Source organism: Taeniopygia guttata, chromosome 19, assembly GCF_048771995.1.
Source record: "Taeniopygia guttata chromosome 19, bTaeGut7.mat, whole genome shotgun sequence".
In the NCBI taxonomy this organism is placed as follows: Eukaryota; Metazoa; Chordata; class Aves; order Passeriformes; family Estrildidae; genus Taeniopygia; species Taeniopygia guttata.
In genome coordinates, this window is record NC_133044.1 from 774,805 (window position 1) to 800,154 (window position 25,350).

The following is a 25,350-nucleotide window of genomic DNA, read 5'->3' on the forward strand; positions in this document are numbered from 1 at the left end:
AGAGCAGTATGAGAAAATGGGGGAAACGTGCAGGCTTTTGTAGCAGTCACGTTTATAGAAAGTGCAGTGTCTGTGCCATGTTTACGCATCGTGGCATTGTTTGAGCTCTCAGCAGTGTAAGGATGGGGGTGCGCACTTTGCCAAAAGGATGGATAAGAGAGTGGAATTCCAGCCTTTCCCTTGAACTTCTCATTTGGAAGCTAACAAAGAGACCGATGTTCTGTGGGTGCAGTGAGGGTTGCAGCAGCCAGCATTTATCAGTTCAACCCACTGCTAAAGAAGGGATTTTTCCTGTCTTTAATCTTATTTGGTAATATTTCTTGTAAAAAAAATTTTAAAAAGGTTTAATGAGGGCATACAAGTTCTATGGCCTGTGTATATTATCTACTGTAAATGTTGGGAAATTGTATTTTTCTTTAACTGGGGGTGTGTTACTGCTTTTACTTACCTTTCTTAAATTCCAGGATAAAATACTTAATAACTTACTGGTGGTTTGAAAGGTGATTTATTTTCCTGGTTTAAAGAGCATAAAAAAGTGAACTGTTTTTAGTATTTAAATGTATGAGAAAGAAAATACTTTGGAAATGAATGTATTTTAAATTTACTTACTGGCTTTTTGTTGTGAAATCTCAAGACAACAAGTGAAAATGAACTGTTTCTGCCAGTTTAATTTCACCGGCAGAAGTATTTGTATCAATTACTGTAACAGGTAATACATTAAACCTCTGTGTGTCTGCATGTTTCTTCTTTTAGATCCTTCAGAGTATTGCCAACCACGTGCTGTTTACGAAAGAGGAGCACATGCGGCCGTTCAATGACTTCGTGAAGAGCAACTTTGACGCGGCACGAAGGTAAGGCCAGGGGACAGCACGCGGGTGTGCTGTGTGTGGGGAGAGTGGGGAGAGCTGCTGTGCCCCGCAGGACAGCCCTTCCCTGGCCCTCCCACGCTGATGTTTGTTCCTGGCTCTGAATTGCAGGTTTTTCCTCGACATCGCGTCCGACTGCCCGGCCAGCGACACCGTCAACCACAGCCTGTCCTTCATCAGTGACGGCAACGTGCTGGCGCTGCACCGCCTGCTCTGGAACAACCAGGAGAAAATCGGCCAGTACCTGTCCAGCAACAGGTGGGGCTGCAGCCCGGCAGGAGGGCGTGTGCTGAGGGGAAAGCTGGCAGAGTCCTGGAGTGAACCATAAAGCTCATCCCATCTCAGCCCCTGCCATGGGCAGGGACATCTTCCACTGTCCCAGGGTGATCCAAGCCCTGTCCAGCCTGGCCCTGGACACTTCCAGGGATCCAGGGGCAGCCACAGCTGCTCTGGGAACCTGTGCCACAGCTTCCCCACCCTCACAGGGAAGGATTTCTTCATAATATCCTATCTAAATCTCCCCTCCTTCAGCTAAAAGCTGTTAATATTTGGAAATACTCCCTTCTGTTGCTTCTGTTATTACTGAGAAGAATATCAGTCATCATTGAAGATCTCTCATAATTACTTTAAAAAAGAAAATCCAGCTTGTCCCAGTTGAGGAAAGGTAGTGGGAGTTGCTGAGTAAAGAAGGAGTTTCCTGACAAAGAACATGTTGTTTGTAGGGACCACAAGGCTGTTGGACGACGACCTTTTGACAAGATGGCAACACTTCTTGCCTACCTGGGGCCTCCTGAGCACAAACCCGTGGCAGATACGCACTGGTCCAGCTTAAATCTCACTAGTTCCAAGTTTGAAGAGTTTATGACAAGGTAAGAAGGTTACTGTGGTGGGGACACACATTGTGCATTCCTAATTTCTAGACTTGATCATGTGAGGAGATGCCAGTAGTTTATAAGATTCTCTGCTATCAAAAAGCTGAGTGTACACAAACCTTCTAGGTTACTGAGTAGATTTTAATTTAAAAAACTAAACTGAGAATGAGAAATTATGGTAACATATTTGATTTAAGGAAGGTTCAAGATTGTGTAAACTTAATACTTTTGTTCAGAGATGTAAGTGAAGAGGGTTTGGGATTTTTAAAATTTGTTTAAAAGGCAGTTGTGAAAGTTGATGTCAATGTATTGCTTTTTAGACATCAGGTACATGAAAAAGAGGAGTTCAAAGCACTGAAAACATTAAATATTTTCTACCAAGCTGGGACATCCAAAGTTGGCAATCCTGTTTTCTACTACATCGCTCGGCGGTAAGAAATCTTTCACCTTCCCAATTTGAAATGAACCTGTCAATGAAAGGTATCAAGTGTATGTAAGAGACACCAGCTCGGTAACAAACCAGAGTTTGAAAATAGCTTATTTGTTAATATTGGCTGACAGTATTTTTGACTTGTTTCCTAAACTAAAACTATAATTTCAAAGTAATTACACTCCTGACAGGAGTCATTCCTGGAGGTGTTAAGGAAGGGGAGATCCCTGTGCTCACCCCCAGGTGTGGTCAGAGGCAGCTCTGAGGATTGGATGAGCTGCTGAAGCTGCTCTCTGCGCTGAGGTGCTGCTGGTGGGGGTGTGCTGGCAGCACTGGGGAGGCTGGTTTGGCTTGGGGAATGCTGCCAGGGCTGGGATTTCTCCCGTCCTGGCACCACCAGGCACTTTGGGGTGCTGGCACAGCCCCTGGGGTGTTCATGGTCCGGTCATTGCTGGTGCCTCTGGGAGCAGAGCCCTGCTGGGGTGCTCCCTGCTGCCTGTGCTGCCCATGGTGGCAGTGGCACTGGGCCACTTCCAGTGTAGTCATGGGAGGATGTCATCAGCCGTGATTCTTTGGGTGCAGTGAAAGAACACAGGATGAGGAGCATCACTTATCATCTGTGCTGATTTTCTGTCTTCAAAAGCCACACAACAGTCCATGAAACCTGCAGGTGTGCTGATAGAAGGGGTTGGCTTGAAGGCAGCCTGGATGCCTTTTTTCCCCCCTTTAAAATTTTTTTTTTTAGCAAGATCCCTAATGTTTAATCCCCTTACATGCACCGAGTTAGAAGCAAAGGCAGTCTTTTGAATTCTCTTTAAAAAACTCTGCTTGCCACATTTTTCTTCTCCATTTTGTTCCATTAGACACGGTCTTATTTCATGTCAAGTCAAACAAAATGCCTGCATTGTTATCTTGCCTTGTTCAGACAAGAAATTAGGCATACAAATGCAGAGAGTAGTGATAACCCATCTTAAAAAGTGACTGTGCCTGGCAGTGATCCGAGGCATCCTTATGTATTCTGTGCAGACCCGACACACAGTGTTTCCTTGTTTGCAGAGCACGAAATGGTTATTTCACCTGCAGAGAAAGAATTTCTGGAAGTAAATCAAGACAAAAGTTTGCACCACATGTTTGCTAGTCCTAGCTCACTTCCCTCTTCTTTAAAAGCAGAAAAATTAATTTATCCAAAGATGCCTGACTGGGCAAAACTGTCATGGTCTCCAGTCAGCCAAGCATTCCTGCCTTCAGAGAGGGTGGGAAGGGGCAGATTTTTGAACATTTTATCCAGGTATGAGATATTAATGAAAATACTGTTGTGCTGCAACATGAGCCTTGCTGCTAGGTGAGTTATTACCTTTATCTTCAGCAGCTGCACAATTGAGGAGTCCTGGCAGGGCTGCCTTTCAAACCAGCAGGAAGGGCTTCGCTCTGGGATGATGCTCTGGCATTATCCCTCATTATCCCTTCTCATAGGGATGTGGCTAAGTGGAGCTTATTTGGGGTGTTTGTCTTCTGGTTCTGAGCCAGGTGTTGCATTTTCAAGGTGTGAAATGTGGAAAAATTGTTTAGATTGGAGCTGCCAGGCTGTTTGAGGACTTGTAGCAGGCTGGGGTTTTTGGGTTGGTTTTTTTCCCTTTTTGTTTTTTTTTTTTTTTTTTCTTTTGGGTTTTTGTTTTTTTGTAGTTGAAGATCTGGTTGCTAAGGCATTGTTGAGTCATTTTACTGATATATCTGGATCAGTTTATGTCCTTCTTGTGCTGTGAAATTTAATTCCTTCTGTCATCTATCTTCACATTTTGTTTCCTGGGCAACAACCCAGCTTCTGGAGCCAGTACTCTTCTGTTTTTAATCTCTACCCAGTTACAAAAATGATCCATAAATCAATGAATATTGATCCTGAACTACTGCCATTAGGTTTTAAGCTGATCCCAAACTAATTAATAGGAATAAAACCTCTGAGTTATTGCTGCAGACCGCAGCAATCCCCACAGCATTTTTACCCTTTCCAGAGCGAGTATACAGCTATTAGAGGTGTGCCAGAGCTTTTCTGGGTATTTTGAATATTGCCCTGAAATGCTAAATAGTTGTTTTGGATACCAATTTCTCAGAGAATAGATGATTTTGTATTTCTGGAGGTCTGAGTGCACGGCATGTTTACAAACGCAGGCCCCCGGCTCAGCTCAGAGTGGCTGAGCAGTTGCCCAGCAACAAGTGCTGGACTCCCACGCTTCTGCCTCCTCCCTGCTGCCTTATCGACTCATTCGTATTCCAGAAAAATAGCAGGAAGCCTCAATTCCAGTCTGCTGTTCTGAAAGCAGTCTGAGCAGGCAGCCTGGTGCTGCAGCAGCTCAGGCAGGGTTTGGGAGGGAGCACAGCCCCGGAGTGCCGGGGTGCCAGCTCACTTCATACCCAGCTGTGGGTCTGGGATCCAGCTGCCCCGTCCTGCCTGTGCTTCGGGACACCCCAGAGCCCCATTTCCTCTTCAGGCTTTTCTTAGCATGCTGAGGAGTTTAGGCTGGGTAGCAAGTCCTTCAGCGTGGGGGCTTGCAGTTTGCCCCAGATAACCTCTGGAAAGCAGTGTTTTCCTGTTGCTGGTCATCAGATTGTCTCATTATGGGTGAAACATTCTCAGAGCCTTACAAGTCAATTCCCTGTAGGTTTTTTTAATGCAATAGAATTTGGCATCCTGTACTGATTCTGCAGCAAAGACACAGGCAGTATTTCCTGTAATTTCCTCAAATCAAGCAGTTTGGCCACAGCACCTCATTTTGTGATGAGTTCTGCCTTGCAAGCCCAGCTGCTCCCACTGTGTGGGATGAGGCCACAAGAATGATGCAGTTCTGGGAATTGCTGAGTTCTGAGCATGGGAAATAGTTTGGTGCTGTGCTACAGTCAGTCAGCACTTAGCAAGCCCAGGGAGCGTCCAAGGAGAGCAGCAGCAGGGACTTCTTCAGGGTTTCTAAAGTTCTAAAGAGTAGGAAGGGGAAGGATAGTGCCAGTGTTGTGATCATCTCATCAGCTTATTGCTAAACAATATTAGAGATATATCAGTATCTAAATAATGAATTTAATATAACTATAATTTCCCCCTGTAAGGCATGACAATGGAGCCAAATGTCTGCTTTAAACAGGTTTGTACAATACAATGCTGTCTATTTATTTGTTTTACTCTGCTTGTTCGAAAAGAGTCACAGTCACTAGTTCAGTTCAATACAAACATAACTTTATTTTTACTTAAATGCCAATGAAATAACTGTACAAATCCATTGAGTAACATTTACTGTTAGAAATTAAAATACAATTCCGGTTATAGAAATACTGCTCACAAGTGGAAAGTTGTCATTACTCTGATACCAGTAGTTGTGAATGATCTACAGCCCCCATTGACACCTTGGGAGAAACAGGTAGAGGATTCCAGTCTTGTTTGTGAGGTTTTCTGGGTTTTGCAGCACCTTCATGCTACAATAACTGGAAATTAAATGGCCTGGAATGAATGGAAAACATTGTATAAGATCTGTAATATTAAGCGGATTATACTTTTTCAATTAACTTGTTCTTCAGTTTTCATTTCATGCTGTTTGCAAAACTTCATCTGTAGTATATCAAGTACCTTTGCCATAATTTAGATAATTTTCCTAGAGTGGACAGAACCATGCGTGCAGCTATTTCTACTGGCTGACGGTGCAGATGTCGAGGAGAAGAGCATCCATGCTCGCCCTTAGAAAGCAGGGATTTGGGCATGTTCAGTGCCATGGACTGGGTTCATTCTCTTTGGAGTCACAAGAGTCAGGAATGCTTCAATGACAGCTCACCAGCTAACTGCTTAATTGATTTGTGACATGACTTGTGTTTGAAATCGGCTGATATTTCATTTTACTGATAGTGGTTTGCTACGCTCTGGCTGATTTGTGGTATTCTTTTAAGCACACCATATTAACATTTCAGCATGTCACTTGACATAAAGTCAAGGAGTTCCAGGTCATTAATTTGGGTAGATAACTCCTTGGTGTTTGACAGTGTCATGGCACTGAACATCTGGCATTTTTCTCTACTTTTGTCTTTTTTTTTTCTTCTTTTTTTTTTTTCTTTTTTTTTTTATTATGGAGAGAGCAATAACTTGCCTGCAGTCTCTAAGTCAAGCCAGAGCAGAAGGATACTGGCCCCTACCACTGTCCCATGCTGAAGCTGGACCATGTTGCCATCTCAGTTTACACCCTCTTAGCAGACATCATGGCACTGTCATATTTAATTCCTAAATTCAAAACTGTTGTTCTTCATATTTAAAATACTCTAATACATATGAAGCAAACATAGATATACATGCTAGCAATTTTGCTCAGGAATAACTTCTGATTAGTGAAACAGTTCAGTTTAGTTCCTTTATATTTTTCCCTTTCTTTTGCATGTCATCATAACTTACAAAGAATCTGTGCTGCTATATTACAGGAATTGCTCACTGGCAAGTCAAGCAAGACAATGCAGATATGATACAGGCCTTCTGTTTTTTTTCCAGTTGTTCAATGACAAAATCATACGTAAAAATCAGTACTTAAAATTCCGATGTGTTTATTCTGTGCAAGTAAAATGAAAAATTTAAATACAAAATAAGCACATTTTAAAAAACAAAACAATAGCTTAGTTGTACTCAATTAAGACATATGAAAATAAGTAGCAGCTTAGTATCAAGACATTAGTGTGCGCATCTTTAAGAACTGTTACTTTCTTTAGATCAGAGTCAGGAGTTTGAATTTCTTTCATTCGTTATTTCAGCTGGGTGTGTTAACTCCAGCTGTTATCACAGGAATAACCTCAGTAATTTCCAGGGGGTGCGAGCCCTTAGTCCATGGCCACGGCCGCGGCGTGCAGCAGTGCCAGACAGAGCAGCCCCATCTGCCAGCGGCTGGCGCGGGAGGGCACGCGCGCGCTCGGCGTGGCCTCCTCCTTCCTGAAGGTAGTGCTTGTGCTTTGAGGCATCTTGGAGTAGTTTGTTGGCATTCCACTGGTGATGCTTAGAGTCATGGGAGTGGTGGAGGGTCCCGTGGCAGGGGCCAGGCTGGCGTTGCCCGCGGTGGAGTCCTGGACGAGGATTGTGCGAGTGGCCGCGGCCTCCTGGGGGCCGTGGAGCAGGGGCCGGTCTGTGCCGGGGAACAGAGCCGGGTGGCTTTGGGTCGCCAGGCGAGGGACTTCCTTGGCTTTGAACTGTTTGTGCGTTTTGGTCGCTTTGGTGGGCTCGGGCGCCGCAGAGGCCTCCCTGCCCGCTGCCTTGGTGCCCTTGATCATGGGGCTGGAGTCCAGCGCCGTGGGCTGGGCCGGCGCGGCGCTCGCCCAGGGCCAGGGCAGGGCAGCACAGGGGGCCCCCACAACGCGGGCAGCTGTGCCCTGCACCCACTGCAGCACATAGGGGATGTTTTGGTTATCGCTGCAGGACCAGGGGTTGTTGTACAGAGTTATTTCCTGCAGCTGGGAGAGCTGGTCAAAAGCTTTGTCAGGAATGTATGAGAACTTGTTGTTGTGCAGGTAGAGGCTTGTGAGGTGTTGCAGTCTCACCAGTGTTCCTGGGAGTATCTGGGACAAGAAGTTATTGGATAGATCCACTGTCTCTATGTTGTAGGGCATATTGGTTGGAACTGTCCAAAGTTTGTTGCTGCTGAGATTGAGAAACTTGAGACTGCTCAGTGTGTTGTTGATCAGGACAGCTCTTTCCACCATATTCCTGGAAACATCGAGCACTCTAAGATTCCACTGGTAAGCTGTATCAAGTTTCTGAAGAACTTTAATGTTGTTGTTTGTGGCATACAATTCCCATAAGGACTTGGGCAGATGAGCAGGAACATTCTTGAGCCAATTATTTGAAATATCAAGGGTCCTCAGATTGGTGAACCTCGTTAGCTGATGATCGAGATCTACAAACTGGTTAAAGGACAGATTTAAATATGTAAGGTTGTCTTGAAGTCCCTGGGGCAGTATAGTTAAGTTTCTGCCTGAACAGTCCACATTCCTGTCGTTTCCTGAGCACTTACAGCTAGAAGGACAGATACCCAAACCAGTGGGTATGAAAACCAGAAGGACCAGCAGACAGGTAGATGTATTCAATATCTGGTATTCCATTGTTGCCTGGAAATAAATATACCAAAATGACACCCTTTAAATCCATGTAATACATTTTATTTCTGTATAAGGGTTGTCTTGGCAATGGCCACTTGCAGGAGAAATTAAGTAAAAATATCAATAACCCCCTTTGTGGCACGGTCCTTTTTAGAATTGTTCAAGAGAGACTTCACAAAGCATCCCTTCAGCCTGTCGTGTTGTCTGGCAGAATGAGACTTGTTTTTTTCATCTCCCTTTCCCCCTCCAGCTCAAATGAGGGCTTTCTTCCGAAAACGCAAGTCTCTTCCAAACATTATACAATGTCTGCTTCTTGTTTTTAGTGATTTCAAGCCTATATTATGTTTGGAATAATGTGTTCATTTATAGAGGATGAAAAAATGGCTGTCAACTGGATCTTCACAAATCTCTGCAGTAATGTAGCAGTCCCCCCCATCCAGGCATGCTGTTTGCTTAAGTAAATTGGTTAAAATACATTGTAGGAATTTAGCTTGAAACCCAAATTCCATTGTTCATGCTTACATGCACTGTAGCGTTTTTTCCTCCTTACAATGTTAATTACGATCTCAAAGCTGGAAACGCACGTTTAGAACCCGAGTTACCGTTAGTAAGAAATCTCTGACACTGCAGCAAATTTCTGGTGCAAGCATCTGTCATCAGCTCCTAATTCCACTCCCGTTTCCACCTGCGATTTGGTAGTAGGATTTTGTGAGTAAAATCAAAAAGCACAAACTTACCGTGGTGTCCTGCGGTATCAGCACATCGTTTCTGTGATGGATTGGAGCTTAGAGGTCGCCTTGTTCTGGAGAGCAGCTCCAGCGGCTGCCGGGGGCTGTGCTTGTCTCAGCTGCATCGTACGGCTGCGCCCGGCTCCGCAACCACCTGATCCTGTGGGCACTGCAGAGCCGGCCCCGAGCCCTGCCAGGGACCTGCCGGGGACCTGCCGGGGACCTGCCGGGGCTGGCAGTGCCCTGGCTGCCCGGTGGGCTCTGTGCTGCTGCTGCTGCTGCTGCTGCTGCTGCTGCTGCTGCTGCTGCTGCTGCTGCTGCTGCTGCTGCTGCTGCCTCCAGCCAGGGGCTGCTCACCCACCTGGGCTCCCCGCACGCTCCCCGGGGCAGCTCGGGCTCCTTTCGCCTCTGTTAACCTCTCCTCCTGTAACACAGCTAATGGGAATTTACGCTTTCTAGCTTAGGCTTTTTAAACTACGCTGCCAGAATATATTTTCCTACTGTTTGCTGCTCCTTGGATCAGGCTGTCACTGTGTTGTCAGGTATCTTATAGCTCAGCTCATAGGATTTTACAGGTTTCTACAGGAAATCTTGATCTGATTTTCTCAAAGCAATATGAGAGTGAGAGTGTTTATAATGTTTCATTCACAGTGCTGTTAATTTTAACAGGGTGTCATGTGAAGGAGCCTTACAAAAGTCTATATAATTGTAATGTTCTTCTTGAGGCATACCCAATCATACAGCTTATGTAAACAGTAAAGAAAATTGGAAATATATTTTCCTATGGCCACTGTATGCACAGCAGCCTGGAATTGCATTTGGATAATGTACTACTCTTTACTAGTGATAGTTTGAAAATTCTGAAGTTTATTGTGTGCAAATCTTTGTTCTCTGCTCCATCCACAAAACTATTCCCTCCTCAAGAGAACTGCAATTTTCTCATGGAAAGCTGGCTTTAGCATCTAGCAGCTTCTTTATGTTCAATACTGGTAAAAAAAAAAAAAAATCTACTTCTGATACCAGCCTGCTACTGGCCAGCCAAGGCTGGTGTGAGGGAGATGAGCTGTGCTGGTGCTTAGGGCCCAGAGAGGAGCATGGAAAGCACTTGGGCACCGGGAGCTCAAAGGAATCCAGCATCCATGAGCCATTCAGTGAGTTTGTATTAGTAACCGAGTGCAAGCTGTATCTAAGCAAATATTCAGGTGGGCCTCAAGTGACCAAAACATCTTTGAGAAAGCTTTATTAAAATGTCCTGGAAGTGATTGCATTCACTTGCACAGCCCAGTGGAGCAAACCCCAGCTCAAAGCCAAGTCCCTCTGACACTGGGCAGTCTGTGACATCTCCACGTGTGTGTTAGCTGTGTCTGGCTGTGCTGGCACACACAGCTGTGTGCTCTGCCTTCTGGAATCTCTAGTTACAGGTGATGACAGGGCACAATTTGTTTTGTAGTCAGAAACTTGCTTCAGGCAGAAGCAGGTGGTTCTCTCTTGTGAAAGCCAAAGTTGGGAAACACCAGGGAAATGTCAAGGAAATGCTGGGGCCTCACCCTTCTTGCCTGTGTCAACTTCTTCTTTTTTCACTTTCTTGAAAATTACTTGATTCAAGAAAGATGTCGAGTATTCTGGAAATGAATTTGGCAGTCTACAAAGGGTGTTCTGGCTGGGGCAGTGTTTGATGGATCTCCTGGGTCAGTAGCTCAGGTGGTGTCTGTGGCTCCTCTGCCCCCAGGTGAAGTGCGGAGTGCTGGCTGGGGTCTGATCTGGCCTCCTCTGCGGGTTCCCTGAGCCAGTCAGGGGGTGGGGGCAGGTCGGAGCACTCGGGTGGGGAGTCCGGGGGAGGACAGGGCTCGGCTACAGAGCTGGCTGGGGCTGGGGCTGGGGCTGGGGCTGGGGCTGGGGCCGTGCCAGCTCCGGAGCAGCCCGCGGCCGGCGGAGGTGGCTGCCCATTCTCAGAACTGGTGGTGTGCTGGGGAGGGATCTCTGGGACACTCGGGTCCTGCAAGCTGGTGCCTTGTTTCGGTCGCCAAGGCAGCATGAATAAGACCGAGGAGCGCTTGGTGCCGGGATCAGTGTCCATGAAGAGATCTGACGTGTCCCCATCCACGAAGGGGGACCGGCCTGCCCAGTGGGACTCGGCCAGAGGAGGCCTCAGGCAGCATTTCCACAGGAGAATGACCATAATTGCCAGCATCATCCCAATCAAAATGCTGCCCATCAGCAGCGCTGCCACCCAGCTGCCGTCCCCAGCTTCCTCCTCCTCTGGGAGGGCCTGGGGCTCTGTAGCAGCCAGGGGTCCGTCAGGCTGGTACAAGCTGGGCACAGTTGCTTGCAGGTGGTAGAGGGGGACTTTGTCTGCTCTTGGGCTCATGGCAGTGGCGCTCGCGTGGCTTTCGGTCCTGGCAGCGTGCTGAGGTGCTGCTGCAGAAAGGGAGCTCCAGATTTCCCCACAGAACAGAACCAGCATGACCTGGTTGCTGGCCATTTCCCTCCAGCCTCTTTACAAGGGTCCTCTGCTATTGCAAGGAAGAAGTAGAACACGGTAACTTGTAAACTGTGTTTCTGCATTTTATTGCCACCAGACAGTTCTGTGTTAATACCATCAGACTGAAAATAACGGTCTCCCCAGTATTTCACATTTCAAGCCTGTTCCCATCTGCATGATTAGATTTGGCACTACTTTACAAATAACAGCATATTTTCAGCATTATGGATCATATTAATAAAGTGGCTTCTTTGAAGGTAATGGCTTATTATCATATTTTTTCACGTTATCAGAAAAAGGCATTGGCAGAGCAGTCCTCACAAGGTTTCAAAATAACATTTATCAATCATGTAACTGGTTCTGGACCTGGAACAAACTCTGCAGCATTGACAGACAGGGTTGTCAGAAATGAAGAAATGGCTTGTTGTGATATAAGCTGAGACAGAAGTAAAAGGCTCTTTACAATTCTCTTAAACTTTTATTTCCTGTTCCTATATTTGTTCAGCATAGCAAATATTTAAAAGTTTTCCAAGTACTTATGCTATAATGACACTGCATTCTAGTGGTAAAATGTTTTATAAATAAATTCTTGCCTGCAGATTGTGCAAATGTTGAGTTGTTGGAATGAAACAGACTTTTTTTTCCTGTACTGATTAGAGTTCAGCTCTCTAGATGTCTCCATATTAAATAAATGATATAAAATTCATCCCCTATACAGCTCTTTTCCTTCTGAAGTCACTTTCATGCAATTTGAGCTAATTCATTAGTTACTATAGTGCTAGTCCTGTGAAGCTATTTCTGGGAAATTAATATGCATGAGTCTTTATGGGTTTACAAATACGCAAAATTAAATTTTAAATGCAGCAGTGTAAACACACATGAGCAGTAAGTTAATGACTAGAGAACTTCGTGATCTAAACTCTGACAGGTTTGTAATGGGTTAAAATGATTCTATTCAGTTACTATCCTGCTCCCTTTTGTCAAAATAGGCTCAATACTTGAATTTGATCCTTACCTGTACATTTACTTCTCTGGAGCAGGCACCGTCTGCCCTTGGTGTTTGAAGGCGCAGGAGGGCTGTGTGTGCTCAGTCAGACAGGCTAAAATGGCTCTTTTTGTGCAGAAGTTTGTCGGAGAGGGAGGAAGTTGCCAACGCCGGCAGGAAGCGTCCGCGCCGAGCAGCTCGCGGGCTCTCAGGGCTCTTATCTCCGAGATCCACGGGCAAGCTGCTGCTCTGCCCACCCTGCTGGGCAAAAGGTGCTTTGGCTTCTGCAGAAAGGCTCTTGCCACAGCAGGCACCTACGTGTGTTTTTGTGGAAATTCTCTGATACCTGTTTGCCTGTCTTTGTAGAAAATAGTTACGGTTTCTTCTGTGTGAATCAAAAACTCTGCAAGTTTGGGCTGGATTTGAGTTGCTGATGTAATTCAGTGGTGGGTTTGCTGTGCTCTCAGGCTATTAGTGGGAAAGCACCCTGGGTTCCTTGGTGAGTCATGGGATGCTGGCTGCTTACACATCCTCTCTTGTGTAGCTGCATCGAGGGGCAGAGGGCAAAATCTGATTTCACCCTCAGCCTGTCCTTGCTCGCTTGGTTGTTTTTCTCTATGGACAGTGCTGCGACCTGCTGCCATCACTGGTGGAGAGCTGTACTCTGAGCAGCTGCTTCCCCCCCTCTGTCCCTGTCTATCCCATGGAGTGTAACTCAAGCTGCTCGCTTTGGTCTCTGTGAGCATTTTTGCCTGGAAAGGCTGCGTAGTGGAAGGAAACCCACACCAAATATGTCGTTCTGGCACTTTGCAATTGTGTTCTGCCAATAGCTACTGACAGATTCTTCTGCAGCCCTTCCTGTTGTGCCTCTCTGACTGCACTGCTTCTCTCTCTGACACTCTGCCTGCTCCTGCAGAAAACACACATCCTGACCCCTGCTCACACTAACTCGGTGTTCCTCGTCTGATTTCTTTGTCTCCTCCCCATTCTCTTCAACCCCTGTAATTGATTCCCAGTTCTAGGCTAAGCATGCAGACTCCTTCCAGCTTTATTTTCCCCACTACTCAGCTCACCTTTGAACCTGGCAATTGCATTTTTTGAGCTCTGTCTCTGTCCTGGCTGCCACGGTGCTGTGGTCCTGCCTCTGCTGCTGCTGTATCTTCCCTGCCAGCCAAGCTAATGGGTGATCTAGTGGAATTGGGGTGGGGGATTCAGTCATCCTGGTCCTCTCAAACTCGAACAACCATCTGATGTCTTACAGCTGTTGGTTACAGCTGCACAGGATGTTTGGAGCTTTGGCACTGTGCAGTCTCAGCACTTGTAACCACAGTGCAACAGAGCTTCTTCAGCCCAAGGAACAGCCTGTGGAGAGCTTCTCACATTTCCTTAAAAGAGCAAAGCTCTGCTGCAGGGAGAGCAGCCACAGGCACCTCCTTGGAATTATGGGAAGGTCAGGTCTCTAAGAATAAAGAAACTAAAAGTTGTTGTGGTTGAAAGGAATTCCTGGCATGTTCTGTTTGATGTCAGAAGAAAGTGGAGTGTGTTTCCATGATGCAGGAAATCACAAGTCATCAGAGACCTTTACTGAGCCCAGCCAATGTTACAGGAATAAAACATTCCAAAATGCCTGGTCATGTTCTTTTCTAACATTTTGACTTAGAGAAATAGAATCACATATGTAATTTAAAAACTGATATTGCAAGTTTATTGAAGATAACAAGCTGAACAAGTTTTCATATTCTAGTGAATACTACACACTTCATCTATTCATAGTCAAAGTTGAAACACAATAAATATGGTTCCAATCAGTCTGATACAAAAGTAATTAAGCTGGTTTAAGAAGTTGTCGATGGAAAATCCAAAAGGGCATCTTGAGAGGGACTAGATTGTGGATTAGTGGTTGAATCAGAGTTGTGGCTAATGTATGGTTTCCTTTGAAAAGCAACTTGGTTATGCCTGTGCAGCATCTTAGTGTTCAGAGTAGTGCTCAGACTGACAGTCTGTTCCTTGTTCCCCTCTATGGTCTTTGAGCATGGGCAGATTCTGTCATTTTGGTTTATCCTGTTCAGCTCCTGTCACCCTGATTTCTGGTCAAAGGACTAAAACCAGTCTTTACACTACTTAGAGAAAACTATTTAACACAGTTTTACTGCCTTCTGGATCCACATGTGGCTGCAGCAATTCCCACTGGCATAAATGGAGAAACTAAAATCTGGATTTAGCTTTCCTGAGGGAAATTCTTACTGTTACTTGAAATACAAGTTTTTGCCTTACATTAGTGGTGTAACAAATGCAAAAGATTAATTTTTACCTGAGTGTGAATTAAATCTCAACTACAAAATTGGTTAAAATGGTTTTGTGTGACTGGGATGGTTCTTTGCTTTCTTGTTCATTATTTGCTGCTTTGGTGAGTTTCTCAGTAGTTTCATCTTCAGTTTTCCTTTGGTTCACAGCATCCCTCCCTGATACCAGCTCCTGCATTATCAGCTCGGTTCCACTTGTCTCCTTGGGCATCCTCTGCCATGTTCCTGCTGCTGTGGGCCATAAGCTGTTGGTGGCCAGGAGGTCACCATTGCTCCTGGGCCTGCGTTTGCCCTGCTGGGCTCGTTTGAGATAGGAGATTTTGTTGGCTGCTATGACTGTGGACAGAAACAGGGAGATGCAGATGAGCACAAGAACTGCAATGATAATGAAGCAAATCAGTATGAGAGACTTATTGCCTTCACAGGTTTCTTTGGTCATTGGGCTCTTGGGTTTGCTGCTTTTCTCTAATCCTCTTGTGGTGGAAACTGCACTTGGGGCAGGGGAAGTCAAATTTTGAGTCATTGTGGAGGAGAAGGATGGCAGGGTACTTTGTATTTCAAAAGTAATTGTTTGGCTGCTGAAATTGAGGCTCAGAGGAGAATTTGTGCTTGCTTCTGTCCTGTTCTGACTCCCACTGAGGTTTTGGCTGATGGGACTCCAGGTTTCTTCTCTGAGGTGAGGGTAACCTGTGTGGTTTGCACTTGTTTGCAGCCACAGGGAGAAGATTATCATGGCAGGGAAGGCCAGGTGTGGGTTACTGCATCTCTTTGTCTGCATCTTCCTGTTGAGTCCCCTGCAAAAGTACAAATTGTGGTGCTAGTTTAGCAGATGCTGGTTCTTAGGGGTTTGGATTGGACCTCTCAGGGAATAGCAGGCTTCTTGATGAAAAATACATGGCCTCATTTTGGGGGGATGTAGGAGCACGAGTTCAGGTGCCAGATTATGAAAGAATAGATTGTCTCAAACTTCTGACAGTTTGAGGTTATAAAACATACAAAGACCAAAAAAGATCATGGAGCAAAGAGAAGTGTTTCCTCCTGAGGGCTTTGTGATGTCAGGGCAAGGAGTTCCTTCTCTCTGAAGCTGCCTGTGTTACACCCGGTCATCACTTCTGCTTTCCACAAAGACCCAGTGGAGGTTACACACCACTGGCTGCTTCTCACCTCCCTGAATTCCCCTGGGGCAGGCAGGGGAACCCTGCAGGGAACAGATGGGCAAGGGAAAAACTTGAACCCAAAATGTTCCTGTAAGTGACAGCAATAACTTATCGTGAATTGTATGTAGTTCCTAGCACAGCTGTCTGGAGTATTTTAAAATGCCCAGGAAAATCTTTGTTCTCTTATTGTTCTGCTTTTTTGTGCAAAAAGCTCTTTATCACAAATGTACTTCTTGTATTTTTCTCCCGAACATTCTACAGATTGTGACATTTTCTTTGAAACGCCACCAGTAATTATGGAAATGACAGTAACCATTCATATGTTCTGTTTCACATTTGTGTGGCATTCAAATCTGTACCTGTTGAATTTTTCTGGAATTCTGGGCAGGAATGTGAGAGTGGGTTTGGTCAGATACGAAGATAATAACCTCAATTTAACAGTGACAAATCAGCCAAGCAGTGACCCAGGCAGTGCTGAGCTTGGGCCAGGCTGCTCCTGACCTTCCCAGGGCAAGGCTGTGTCCCACAGAGTCTTTCTACTGTCTGTGGTTAACAGATCACAGTGTTTCCTTTGGGTGTCACACACTCTGCTTGGTGCAAATTGAAATGCTACAGGGTGTGACCAAAAGTAGCACTGTTAATTTTATGTTTGTTCTTGAACAAATGTGTTTGTTGCCTGTAAAAGTAACAAAGTGTTACTTTTACAGTAACACTGATATGAAAAATCAGAGAAGCGATGTTCCTGGTGTGTGACCCGGTGAAGGGAAGGCAGGGATACACCTGGTGTGTAAGGGGATCTCTCCTTACACAACAAGGAAGTAACAAAAGATCTGTGTCTGTAACTTTGCTGTTCACCCATAACATAAAATTATTCTCCATCCTGAGCTTAATCCTGTTTGTTCAGTTTGAACTAGAAACCATCTCAGGCATAAACTGCAGCTCAGGTAGGATTTTTGTTTGTGTGTGCTGGAAGTCACCTGGATGATTCCTTGTAGCATACTTTAAAAGGAAAAGGAAAGCAAACCCAGCAAAGCTTGGGGTTTTTTAACATTTCAGCTGTTTTGAGCAGGACAGGCAGAGCCAGCACAGCTACCCTGCAGCGTTCCTGTCCCTGCCCAGGGTGCAGCTCCAGCTCTGCCCCCGGCACACTGAGCCCAGTGTTCATTGTGGGCTTCAGAGCAGATGTGCTTTTCTTAAACATCAGCAGGCTCGTCGTGAAGGGTTTCTGAAACCACGAGAGCAAAGGAGCTGATCTTTAAAGGGCTGGTTTTCTTTTTAGTTCAACCCTTCATGTCTGGGTATTGACAGGGTCTCAGTACCCAGCGAGATCTGCACTGCAAGGACAACAGAGCCAAGTAGTGACTGTCACTGTTAATTCCTCAGTCTGACTGTGAATAACCTTTAAAATTATGAAAAATACAGTATATCAGTTTCCCTGATTCAGTTGGAGATACTATTTCTGCAGTTTGTTACTATTTTTAATTGCTCAAAAATCTGTAAAAATTGCTAAAAATTCTGTAAAAATACATTTCTACAAAATGTAAGAAACTTAGAAGTACAGCTTAAAATAGGAGAAGGAAAATGTGTACTTACCCTGCCAAGATGTAGTCAACAGAACATGGACGTTTCAGATATTTAGTCCTTTGACAATAAGATTTCTTTGTGCATATATTTGCTCCTCAGATGCAAACAACCATCAGTGTACAGCAGGGAGATTTGGGCAGTGCTGGTGTTTTTTAGGCAGACCTGTAACTGCAATGACATGTGGCTCTAAGTGGGGAACTAAAACCACAGCTATGACACACTTCCTTTGGGTAGCAGCTATACCATGACACACTGGGGGAAAACACCAACTTGGCCAACTTAGCTCTCAGAACCACAGGAGGTAACGGGGGAGAAAAATCTCTTGTGCAGATGAATGTTCTGTGTTCTGTCTCCTGAGTTGTCCTGCACGCAGGTGTTATCAAGAGAAGTGTCCCAAAACCCTTAAAGCTACACCCGTGCTTAGAGAATTTATCAGCTCCTCTGTAGCTGCTGTTTGCTTTGGAAGAGTTGAGTTAATGATAGTTCAGAACAGTGATACGTATTTAAAAATACCTTAAAATTTCACGAGCTGCTGATGAATCTATTTTTAATTAATTCTTCCTGTTAGAATTCAGTCTGCTGTGTGAACCCTGGAGATGTCGTTTAGGCAAATGCATTGCCCAGTCTCAAAATTCAGAGAACCTTTAAGGGAGGAAAAATATTCTCAATTATGTGAATGCTTTTGAGGAGGTATTTTTGTAGGCAAGTCCTCTGTACTCCTCAGAGGACTGACCATTCTTAGAAACACCCCAAGCATTGGAGTACTGCAGGACAGAGTAACTGGAGTGGCTCTGGACCCTCTGAGAAAGTTGGGGATGTGGATGTTTGATTATTAAGACTCCTGAGATAAATATATTTTTCCACATACAAATACAGATCTAATTTGAATCTCTAAGGGCATTACAAAGTTAGAGGCACTTAGAGATTGTGGGGCACTTCAGGATGAAGCTGAGTTAAATTCAAGCGCCCTCATCCTGGGCACTAAACCAGTGGCCAGAGCGTGAGGCTGTGCCTGAGGCCAGTGCCCCGAGGGTCTTGGCAGGACTGCCACAAGAGCCCTGCTGTGCCCTGAGGGTGTTTGCAGGACTGCCACAAGGCTCAGTCTGGCTCATGGACAGGACTGGGGGTGCTCTTGTGGCCACTCAGGGGTTTGTGCTGTGGGCCTCAGACATGTCTGTCCTGTCTTACAGATTCAAGACCGGTCAGATCAACGGGGATTTGCTGATCTACCACGTGCTGCTGACCCTGAAGCCATACTATGCAAAGCCATATGAAATCGTGGTGGACCTCACACACGCTGGCCCCAGTAATCGCTTTAAAACAGACTTTCTTTCTAAATGGTTTGTAGTTTTTCCAGGCTTTGCTTATGAAAATGTCGCAGCAGTTTTTATTTATAACTGTAACTCTTGGGTCAGAGAATACACCAAATACCATGAAAGGCTCTTGACAGGTTTGAAAGGGAGCAAAAGGCTTGTTTTCATAGACTCTCCAGGGAAGCTGGCAGAGCACATCGAACATGACCAGCAGAAACTCCCAGCAGCTACCTTGGCTTTGGAGGAGGACTTGAAAGTGTTTCACAATGCTCTCAAACTGGCTCATAAAGACACCAAAGTTTCTATTAAAGTAAGTGCTTTTAATGCTGTTCCTAGTGATCTGTTATTTTTGTTTAGAGGATTGGAATATATTTTACTGTCTCTTAATTCTCCTTCCTTGTCTCGAGGCGAAATCGCAGCTTTCTAATGCGTCCCATTAGGAAGTACAAAATTTCATACATTTATCTTTCCTAGAAGTAGAAGTGTGAGGGTTTTCTCTGAGTGATTCCCAAGAGGTGCTGCAGCAGTTTTCTCCTCTGTCCCCAAGGTTGGCTCGACAGCGGTGCAGGTGACATCAGCAGAGCGCACGCGGGTGCTGGGCCAGACTGTGTTCCTCAATGACATCTACTACGCCTCTGAGATTGAGGAGATCTGCCTGGTGGATGAGAACCAGTTCACCCTGACCATTGCCAACCAGGGCACCCCGCTGACCTTCATGCACCAGGAGTGTGAAGCCATCGTCAGGTCCATCATCCACATCCGCACGCGCTGGGAGCTGTCCCAGCCCGACTCCATCCCCCAGCACACCAAGATCCGCCCCAAGGACGTGCCCGGGACGCTGCTCAACATCGCCCTGCTCAACCTGGGCAGCTCGGACCCCAGCCTGCGGTACTCAGCTCTGCTCCTCAGGGGCTTCCCAGGGCTGCTTCACTGCTAGAAACCCTCTCCTCAGCAAAACCATTTTTCTTTCACCACAGCTCCATAAAACGCAATTCTTAATAAATTGCATCTTTGCTGTCAGAGAGGAAGTGAAGGCATGAAGGAAACTTAATTTCTCTGTATGAGGAGCAGTAGCTCTGCTTTGCACTCTGTGTTTATTGGGTACATATGATTTCCCTGGTGTTGAGCTTCATGTTTAAGAACATAGGAGCTGTACCCCCTAGAGCAGCTTGTGATTGGGGTCAGAACAGGCTCCCCCCGGCTGGGTGCTGACCAGGGCCACCCCGGGCTTCGGGCAGGCTCTCTTCCAGCAGCTCAGGCACACCTGAAGGGATTTAGAATTTCCTGGACTCCAAGCTTTTCTGAGAAGCCCAATACAAAGCCCTTCAAACATACTCTGTAACCTTATCAGAAATTATTCTGAGCAAGTAGAAGAATAATCTCTCCTATTTCTCCAAGGAAATTATTTTTTGCTCCAAATTGTAACCAGTCCAGGGGAAAATGTTTGGGAATTTAGATGTAATTTCTACTACAGCAGCATGGAATTGATTTTTGAAATGTCAGTATTGTGGTGTATAACATGTGTATGTTCAAAAGTACAAGAAAGCTCTTACAAATCACATTGTTTGCTTTGTTACAGGTCTGCTGCCTATAATCTTCTATGTGCCTTAACCTGTACCTTTAATTTAAAGATTGAGGGCCAGTTACTGGAAACTTCAGGTCTGTGTATTCCTGCCAACAACACGCTATTTATTGTATCTATCAGTAAGACTCTTGCAGCAAACGAGCCACACCTCACCTTGGAGTTCTTGGAGGAGTGTATTTCAGGATTTAGTAAATCCAGTAAGTAACTGCAGTGCTGGTTAGTGCCAACCATGAATTTGAAAATATTCTAATCTCTAAAAAGATTTTAGATCTAGCTTAGTCAACAGAGCTTCCTCATTGGCTCTGTTGCTCTCTCCTTTTGCCCTGCCTTTTTGAAGCTTCTCTGTTGGCCCAGTGTTCTTTGCTCAACTGGTACAGTGATTATTTTAGCCACTAAAACAAAGGAAAATGCTGAGGAAGAGTTCTTGATGAAGGGAGGCCAGTGCTGGCCGTGTGTGACGGGTGGTGTTGTTGCAGGCATTGAGCTGAAGCACCTGTGCCTGGAGTACATGACCCCCTGGCTGTCCAACCTGGTGCGCTTCTGCAAGCACAACGACGACGCCAAGCGCCAGCGCGTCACTGCCATCCTGGACAAGCTCATCACCATGACCATCAACGAGAAGCAGATGTACCCTTCCATTCAGGCCAAGATATGGGGCAGCCTGGGACAGGTACCGCTTCTGCATCGTTTGTAAACAGACGTGTGTTTTCCTGCACTTCGAATCAGGTTTCTTCTTACTGGGGTCAGCATTTTTTAAAGAGTTGTACTTTAAAGTGGAAAATGAAATAGAAATAGTGCTAAATCATAGTTTCTAGTTCTGAATTGCTGGTACTAAAGCCTAATGGAATTCAGCTTTATGCTTCTAAATTTTACATATGGCTTTTTGCCAAAAGGATAACAAGTCACTAAAATGGATGCTTCAGTTTGTGATAGTTGTGCATCTTCAGCTAAATAAATGAATGCTGGTGGTTCACGGTGGAAAAGTGAAGTTAATCTGACTCTTTTTCTCTGTCAGATAACAGATCTCCTGGATGTAGTGCTGGACAGTTTCATCAAAACCAGTGCCACGGGAGGCTTGGGCTCCATCAAAGCTGAGGTGATGGCAGACACAGCTGTAGCACTGGCTTCTGGCAATGTCAAACTGGTGTCAAGCAAAGTGAGTTCTCTCTTTGCCTTCATTTCCTTTTGTAGAATAATTTCAACTTACTAATGTGACATTGAGATGCTTTCTGGTAACTCAAGACAGGCAACAATGCAAAACCCATGATAAAATAGGTTCCAAGCAGTAGAGTAATTTCAGTGTTAATTGTTGATGGTTTTTACTGAAATTCTGAGCTGTGCTCCCTGTTTGAGTAGAACAAAATGGTTGCCCTCTTTTCAGGTGATTGGGAGGATGTGTAAAATCATTGACAAGACCTGTCTGTCCCCCACGCCCACGCTGGAGCAGCACCTGATGTGGGATGACATTGCCATTCTGGCTCGGTACATGCTCATGCTCTCCTTCAACAACTCCCTGGACGTGGCTGCACATCTCCCCTACCTCTTCCACGTGGTGACTCTGCTGGTGGCCACGGGGCCCCTTTCCCTCAGAGCTTCCACTCATGGGCTCGTCATCAACATCATTCACTCTCTTTGCACTTGTTCACAGCTTCACTTCAGTGGTGAGCTTTTTTGGATTTTCAATGAAGCTGATTGCATCCTTAATTTGTTTAACAAATATTTGAGTTGTCTTTCTCTGCAAACTATTCTGAGAGTTAGAAAATAGTGGGTTGTAGTTCAGCATGAATAGAAATCAGAATGAGGATATGATCAACAAGAAATGAGTATGTAATTAAAAAATATCTTACTTGGAGCAGGTGCCTAATGTAAATTGTTTGTATAATGGGTTTTAGAAAAAGAGAAGAAAGTACCAGTGATTTTTCTGGTAAGGCAAAGGAGAAAATACATCTCTGATAAAACTGGCTCATGTACATCTTGTGAAGGGTTGCATAACATGGTAACAAAAATATCCATTACATAAGGGAATGGTGAAGTTAGTGTTAAAACAGGTATTTTATCTACTGCTGTATTTTAGCAGTCCTAAAATAATTGGTATTAGCAATTTGGCACTTCTTAGCCCAGAAGCACAGTGTAAAACCAGACTGAATTTTGTGCAGAAGAAAAATTCGAAATTTATATGATCTTGTATTTTCTTAAGTGTCTGAAATCTCATTTTATGTCTGTACATATCAGCAGGGAGAGTGGGTGTGCGCACAGAGGTGGCTGTGTGTCTGTGCTCTGATGCACAGGGCCGCTGAGCCTCCTGCTCACACAGTGGGTTTGAAGTGCACTGAAATCAACTGAAAGGTCACAACTGTAAAGACAGTCAGTGCCTGAGTAGAGCCATCCATCATCTTCTTCTGCTTTAAGTGTCTTTCTTCATGTGAGTGCCAGAGCCAAAAGCAGAGTCTGCTACAGTTTGAACTTCCAGTTCTGTCGGTATTTCAGAGCAGGAGCACTCTGGGTTTCCATTTTCTGAATCACTGTGAGGAGGACACAGAGAGCCACATCATTAAACAAGTTCCTCTGTAGCACTCTCTGGAATCCACTCCTCGTGCTGGTTTCAGCAGTCAGGGCAGGCGAGCAGGGCTGCTGTGCCCGATGCGGGGCAGTGGCAAAGGGAGCGGTGTTGGAATGGGCACAGGGACCTTGGCTGTTGGTGTCCCTGGGAGAGGAAAATACGAATTTGAATGTCCCTGGTGTAAATCTAATACGTGCAACTTTATTCAACAGAGGAGACCAAGCAAGTTTTAAGGCTGAGCTTGACTGAGTTCTCTCTGCCCAAGTTTTATTTGCTGTTTGGGATCAGCAAAGTGAAGTCGGCGGCGGTGATCGCGTTCCGCTCCAGCTACCGCGACAGGTCCTTCTCGCCCGGCTCCTACGAGCGCGAGACCTTCGCCCTCACCTCGCTGGAGACGGTCACCGAGGCCCTGCTGGAGATCATGGAGGTGTGTGGGGACAGGGAGTGACCCTGGGGGACAGGCAGCAGGGCTGGGGATGTGCCTCCTCCCTGCTGACAGTTAACAGCTGATTTCTGAGAGCCAAACTTCTGCACATTTTCTCCATGTTACATCTATTCAAACAATCTGTTTCTCTTTAGGCTTGTATGAGGGATATTCCAACGTGCAAGTGGCTGGACCAGTGGACTGAACTAGCTCAAAAGTGAGTCGTGGACTTCACCCTGAGCCCTCCCTGCCTGTGCAGTACACCCAGAGTTCTCATTTTTTGTTATACATTTATTTTGTTGTATATATGTTGTTTAATGCAGTGTGCTCTGTTTCTTCACAGGTTTGCATTCCAGTACAACCCCTCCCTGCAGCCCAGAGCACTGGTTGTCTTTGGCTGTATAAGTAAACGAGTGTCTCATGGACAAATAAAACAAATAATCCGAATCCTCAGCAAGGTATATGGGTCTGTCTCTTTTCCTTTATGACTCATTAAGTAGCTCTTTTTAGCTTTATCTTCCCATCAGATATAGAACTTGGCATAATTTTAGGATAAATGTTTTTTCTAGCATATTCTTGTATAGAACTGATTGGAAATACACATTCTGTAGGCCAGGCTTCTGAATTTAAATGGATTTGGTAGCTTCTGAATTTAAATTTAATAAGTTCCACCACTGCTGCGACTTCTAGAGTATCAATAGATCTCAGTATTGTGTTTAAAACTCCTGACATGGTGGATCCAGCAGTCAGTATTTGAATAAATGAGAAATTTTCTGTTAAAGCATTTACCAGCATGCACATGATGCATAGCTTCCTTTTTCTTAAAGGAAGTGAATGACTTCATGTGTTGTAGGTAAATATAGTAAAGTGCTGATTTATATCAGAAAACTTTGAAGCAGGTGCCTGCCCTGACAATGATGTTCCATCATTCTAAAGCAGGTTGTGTTCCACAGCAGGTGAACAATGTACTAAATATGTGTCCTTTAAGCATTTAATTAGAGTTTTATAGACATAAACTTTAATTGAATAGTGTCTAAATGATAAAAGAACTTTCCTACAGCTCTTACAACCCCTGCGGCCTGTTAGGGTACACATTGTGCAGTCATACATTTATTTCTGCTGTCTAAATCTCTGCTTGGAAAAGTTCTTGAGAGTTGGTTTAAAATGAGCTCAGGCTTTGTAAGTAATTGAGAAAAACAGTTATTGCGCAGAGCTTTGATCTTTTTATAAAGCAGAATGTAATTATGGTTGTATTTTTAATTACTCTCTTTTTTCAAAAAGGGACTTGAGAGCTGTTTAAAAGGCCCTGATAATTATAATAGCCAAGTTCTAATAGAAGCCACAGTTATAGCCCTAACCAAGCTGCAGCCTCTTCTTAACAAGGTAAATCACTGGCTTTTTGAATAAACAGAGAATGTATTTTGTAAATTATGATTATGGGTGTAATCTCAGAAATACAAGTTAAATGTTGGGGTTTCTGAAGTTCACACTGTGATTCATGCTTGGAAGGAGCACATATGGGAAGTGTGGCAGATTGTGGGACCAGTGCAGAGGCTTGAGAAATGCTGGGGAATGTTCTGTTCTGCTTCGCGGAGCGGGGCTGGCAGCTGGGCAAAGGCTGTGCCCAGGCTGTGCCCGTTCCTTCCCAAGGCTCCAGTGCTGCCTGCAGCTGTGTGTGCTGCTGCCCTGCACGCCAGGGCTGGGGGAATGGCCGGGGCTGGGGTGCTGCTCCTTCAGCCAGCCAGGGCCACTGCCAGGCTCCTGCCTCAGAGCACACCGGGGCCACAGCAGGAACAAAGAGCCTCGTGCAGCTCCTGGTGGTGAGTAAAACTCTTCTGGAAACAGCTCAAGGGACCCAGGATGTGCTGAGTGCCAGTTCTTCCTGTGTGTGGTTCTGATTCTGGTGAGGAAGGGCTTGCCCAGTTCTGTGTGCAGAGCTGCAGTCCACGTTCAGAT

The 25,350-nt window shown here is 45.2% G+C and overlaps 4 protein-coding genes across 13 annotated transcripts in view; 1 reads left to right on the forward strand and 3 right to left on the reverse strand.

The window, feature by feature from the left end:
* The window catches only part of NF1 (neurofibromin 1), a 73,191-nt gene that overhangs the window by 33,917 nt on the left and 13,924 nt on the right, over positions 1-25,350 (forward strand). For all 10 annotated transcript variants that reach the window (XM_072916739.1, XM_072916740.1, XM_072916741.1 and 7 more), the window contains 14 exons: positions 754-851; positions 978-1,124; positions 1,589-1,735; positions 2,059-2,169; positions 18,703-19,135; positions 19,373-19,713; positions 20,405-20,607; positions 20,887-21,080; positions 21,426-21,566; positions 21,792-22,071; positions 23,183-23,397; positions 23,550-23,611; positions 23,738-23,852; positions 24,676-24,777. In XM_072916739.1, the coding sequence (XP_072772840.1) occupies positions 754-851; positions 978-1,124; positions 1,589-1,735; positions 2,059-2,169; positions 18,703-19,135; positions 19,373-19,713; positions 20,405-20,607; positions 20,887-21,080; positions 21,426-21,566; positions 21,792-22,071; positions 23,183-23,397; positions 23,550-23,611; positions 23,738-23,852; positions 24,676-24,777 (2,589 nt within the window). The remainder of the gene's footprint in view (positions 1-753; positions 852-977; positions 1,125-1,588; positions 1,736-2,058; positions 2,170-18,702; positions 19,136-19,372; positions 19,714-20,404; positions 20,608-20,886; positions 21,081-21,425; positions 21,567-21,791; positions 22,072-23,182; positions 23,398-23,549; positions 23,612-23,737; positions 23,853-24,675; positions 24,778-25,350) is intronic.
* On the reverse strand, positions 5,375-9,150 carry OMG (oligodendrocyte myelin glycoprotein). Its single transcript, XM_012568710.5, has 2 exons — positions 9,011-9,150; positions 5,375-8,282 (listed from the first exon to the last, which is right to left on the reverse strand). The coding sequence occupies exon 2, from the start codon at positions 8,274-8,276 to the stop codon at positions 7,005-7,007; it is 1,272 nt and encodes a 423-aa protein (XP_012424164.4). The 5' UTR covers positions 8,277-8,282; positions 9,011-9,150; the 3' UTR covers positions 5,375-7,004.
* Positions 5,375-13,786, reverse strand: EVI2B (ecotropic viral integration site 2B). The gene is made up of 3 exons (XM_030287956.4): positions 12,499-13,786; positions 9,011-11,514; positions 5,375-5,652 (listed from the first exon to the last, which is right to left on the reverse strand). Exon 2 carries the CDS (start codon positions 11,481-11,483, stop codon positions 10,644-10,646), a length of 840 nt encoding a protein of 279 aa, XP_030143816.4. The 5' UTR covers positions 11,484-11,514; positions 12,499-13,786; the 3' UTR covers positions 5,375-5,652; positions 9,011-10,643.
* EVI2A (ecotropic viral integration site 2A) lies at positions 14,148-17,893 on the reverse strand. The gene is made up of 2 exons (XM_004177011.5): positions 17,522-17,893; positions 14,148-15,565 (listed from the first exon to the last, which is right to left on the reverse strand). The coding sequence occupies exon 2, from the start codon at positions 15,547-15,549 to the stop codon at positions 14,791-14,793; it is 759 nt and encodes a 252-aa protein (XP_004177059.4). The 5' UTR covers positions 15,550-15,565; positions 17,522-17,893; the 3' UTR covers positions 14,148-14,790.

Coding starts and splice junctions, on each gene's coding strand:
- EVI2A (XM_004177011.5), bottom strand. CDS start 15,549: ATGCAGACAAAGAGATGCAGTAACCCACACCTGGCCTTCCCTGCCATG.
- OMG (XM_012568710.5), bottom strand. CDS start 8,276: ATGGAATACCAGATATTGAATACATCTACCTGTCTGCTGGTCCTTCTG.
- EVI2B (XM_030287956.4), bottom strand. CDS start 11,483: ATGGCCAGCAACCAGGTCATGCTGGTTCTGTTCTGTGGGGAAATCTGG.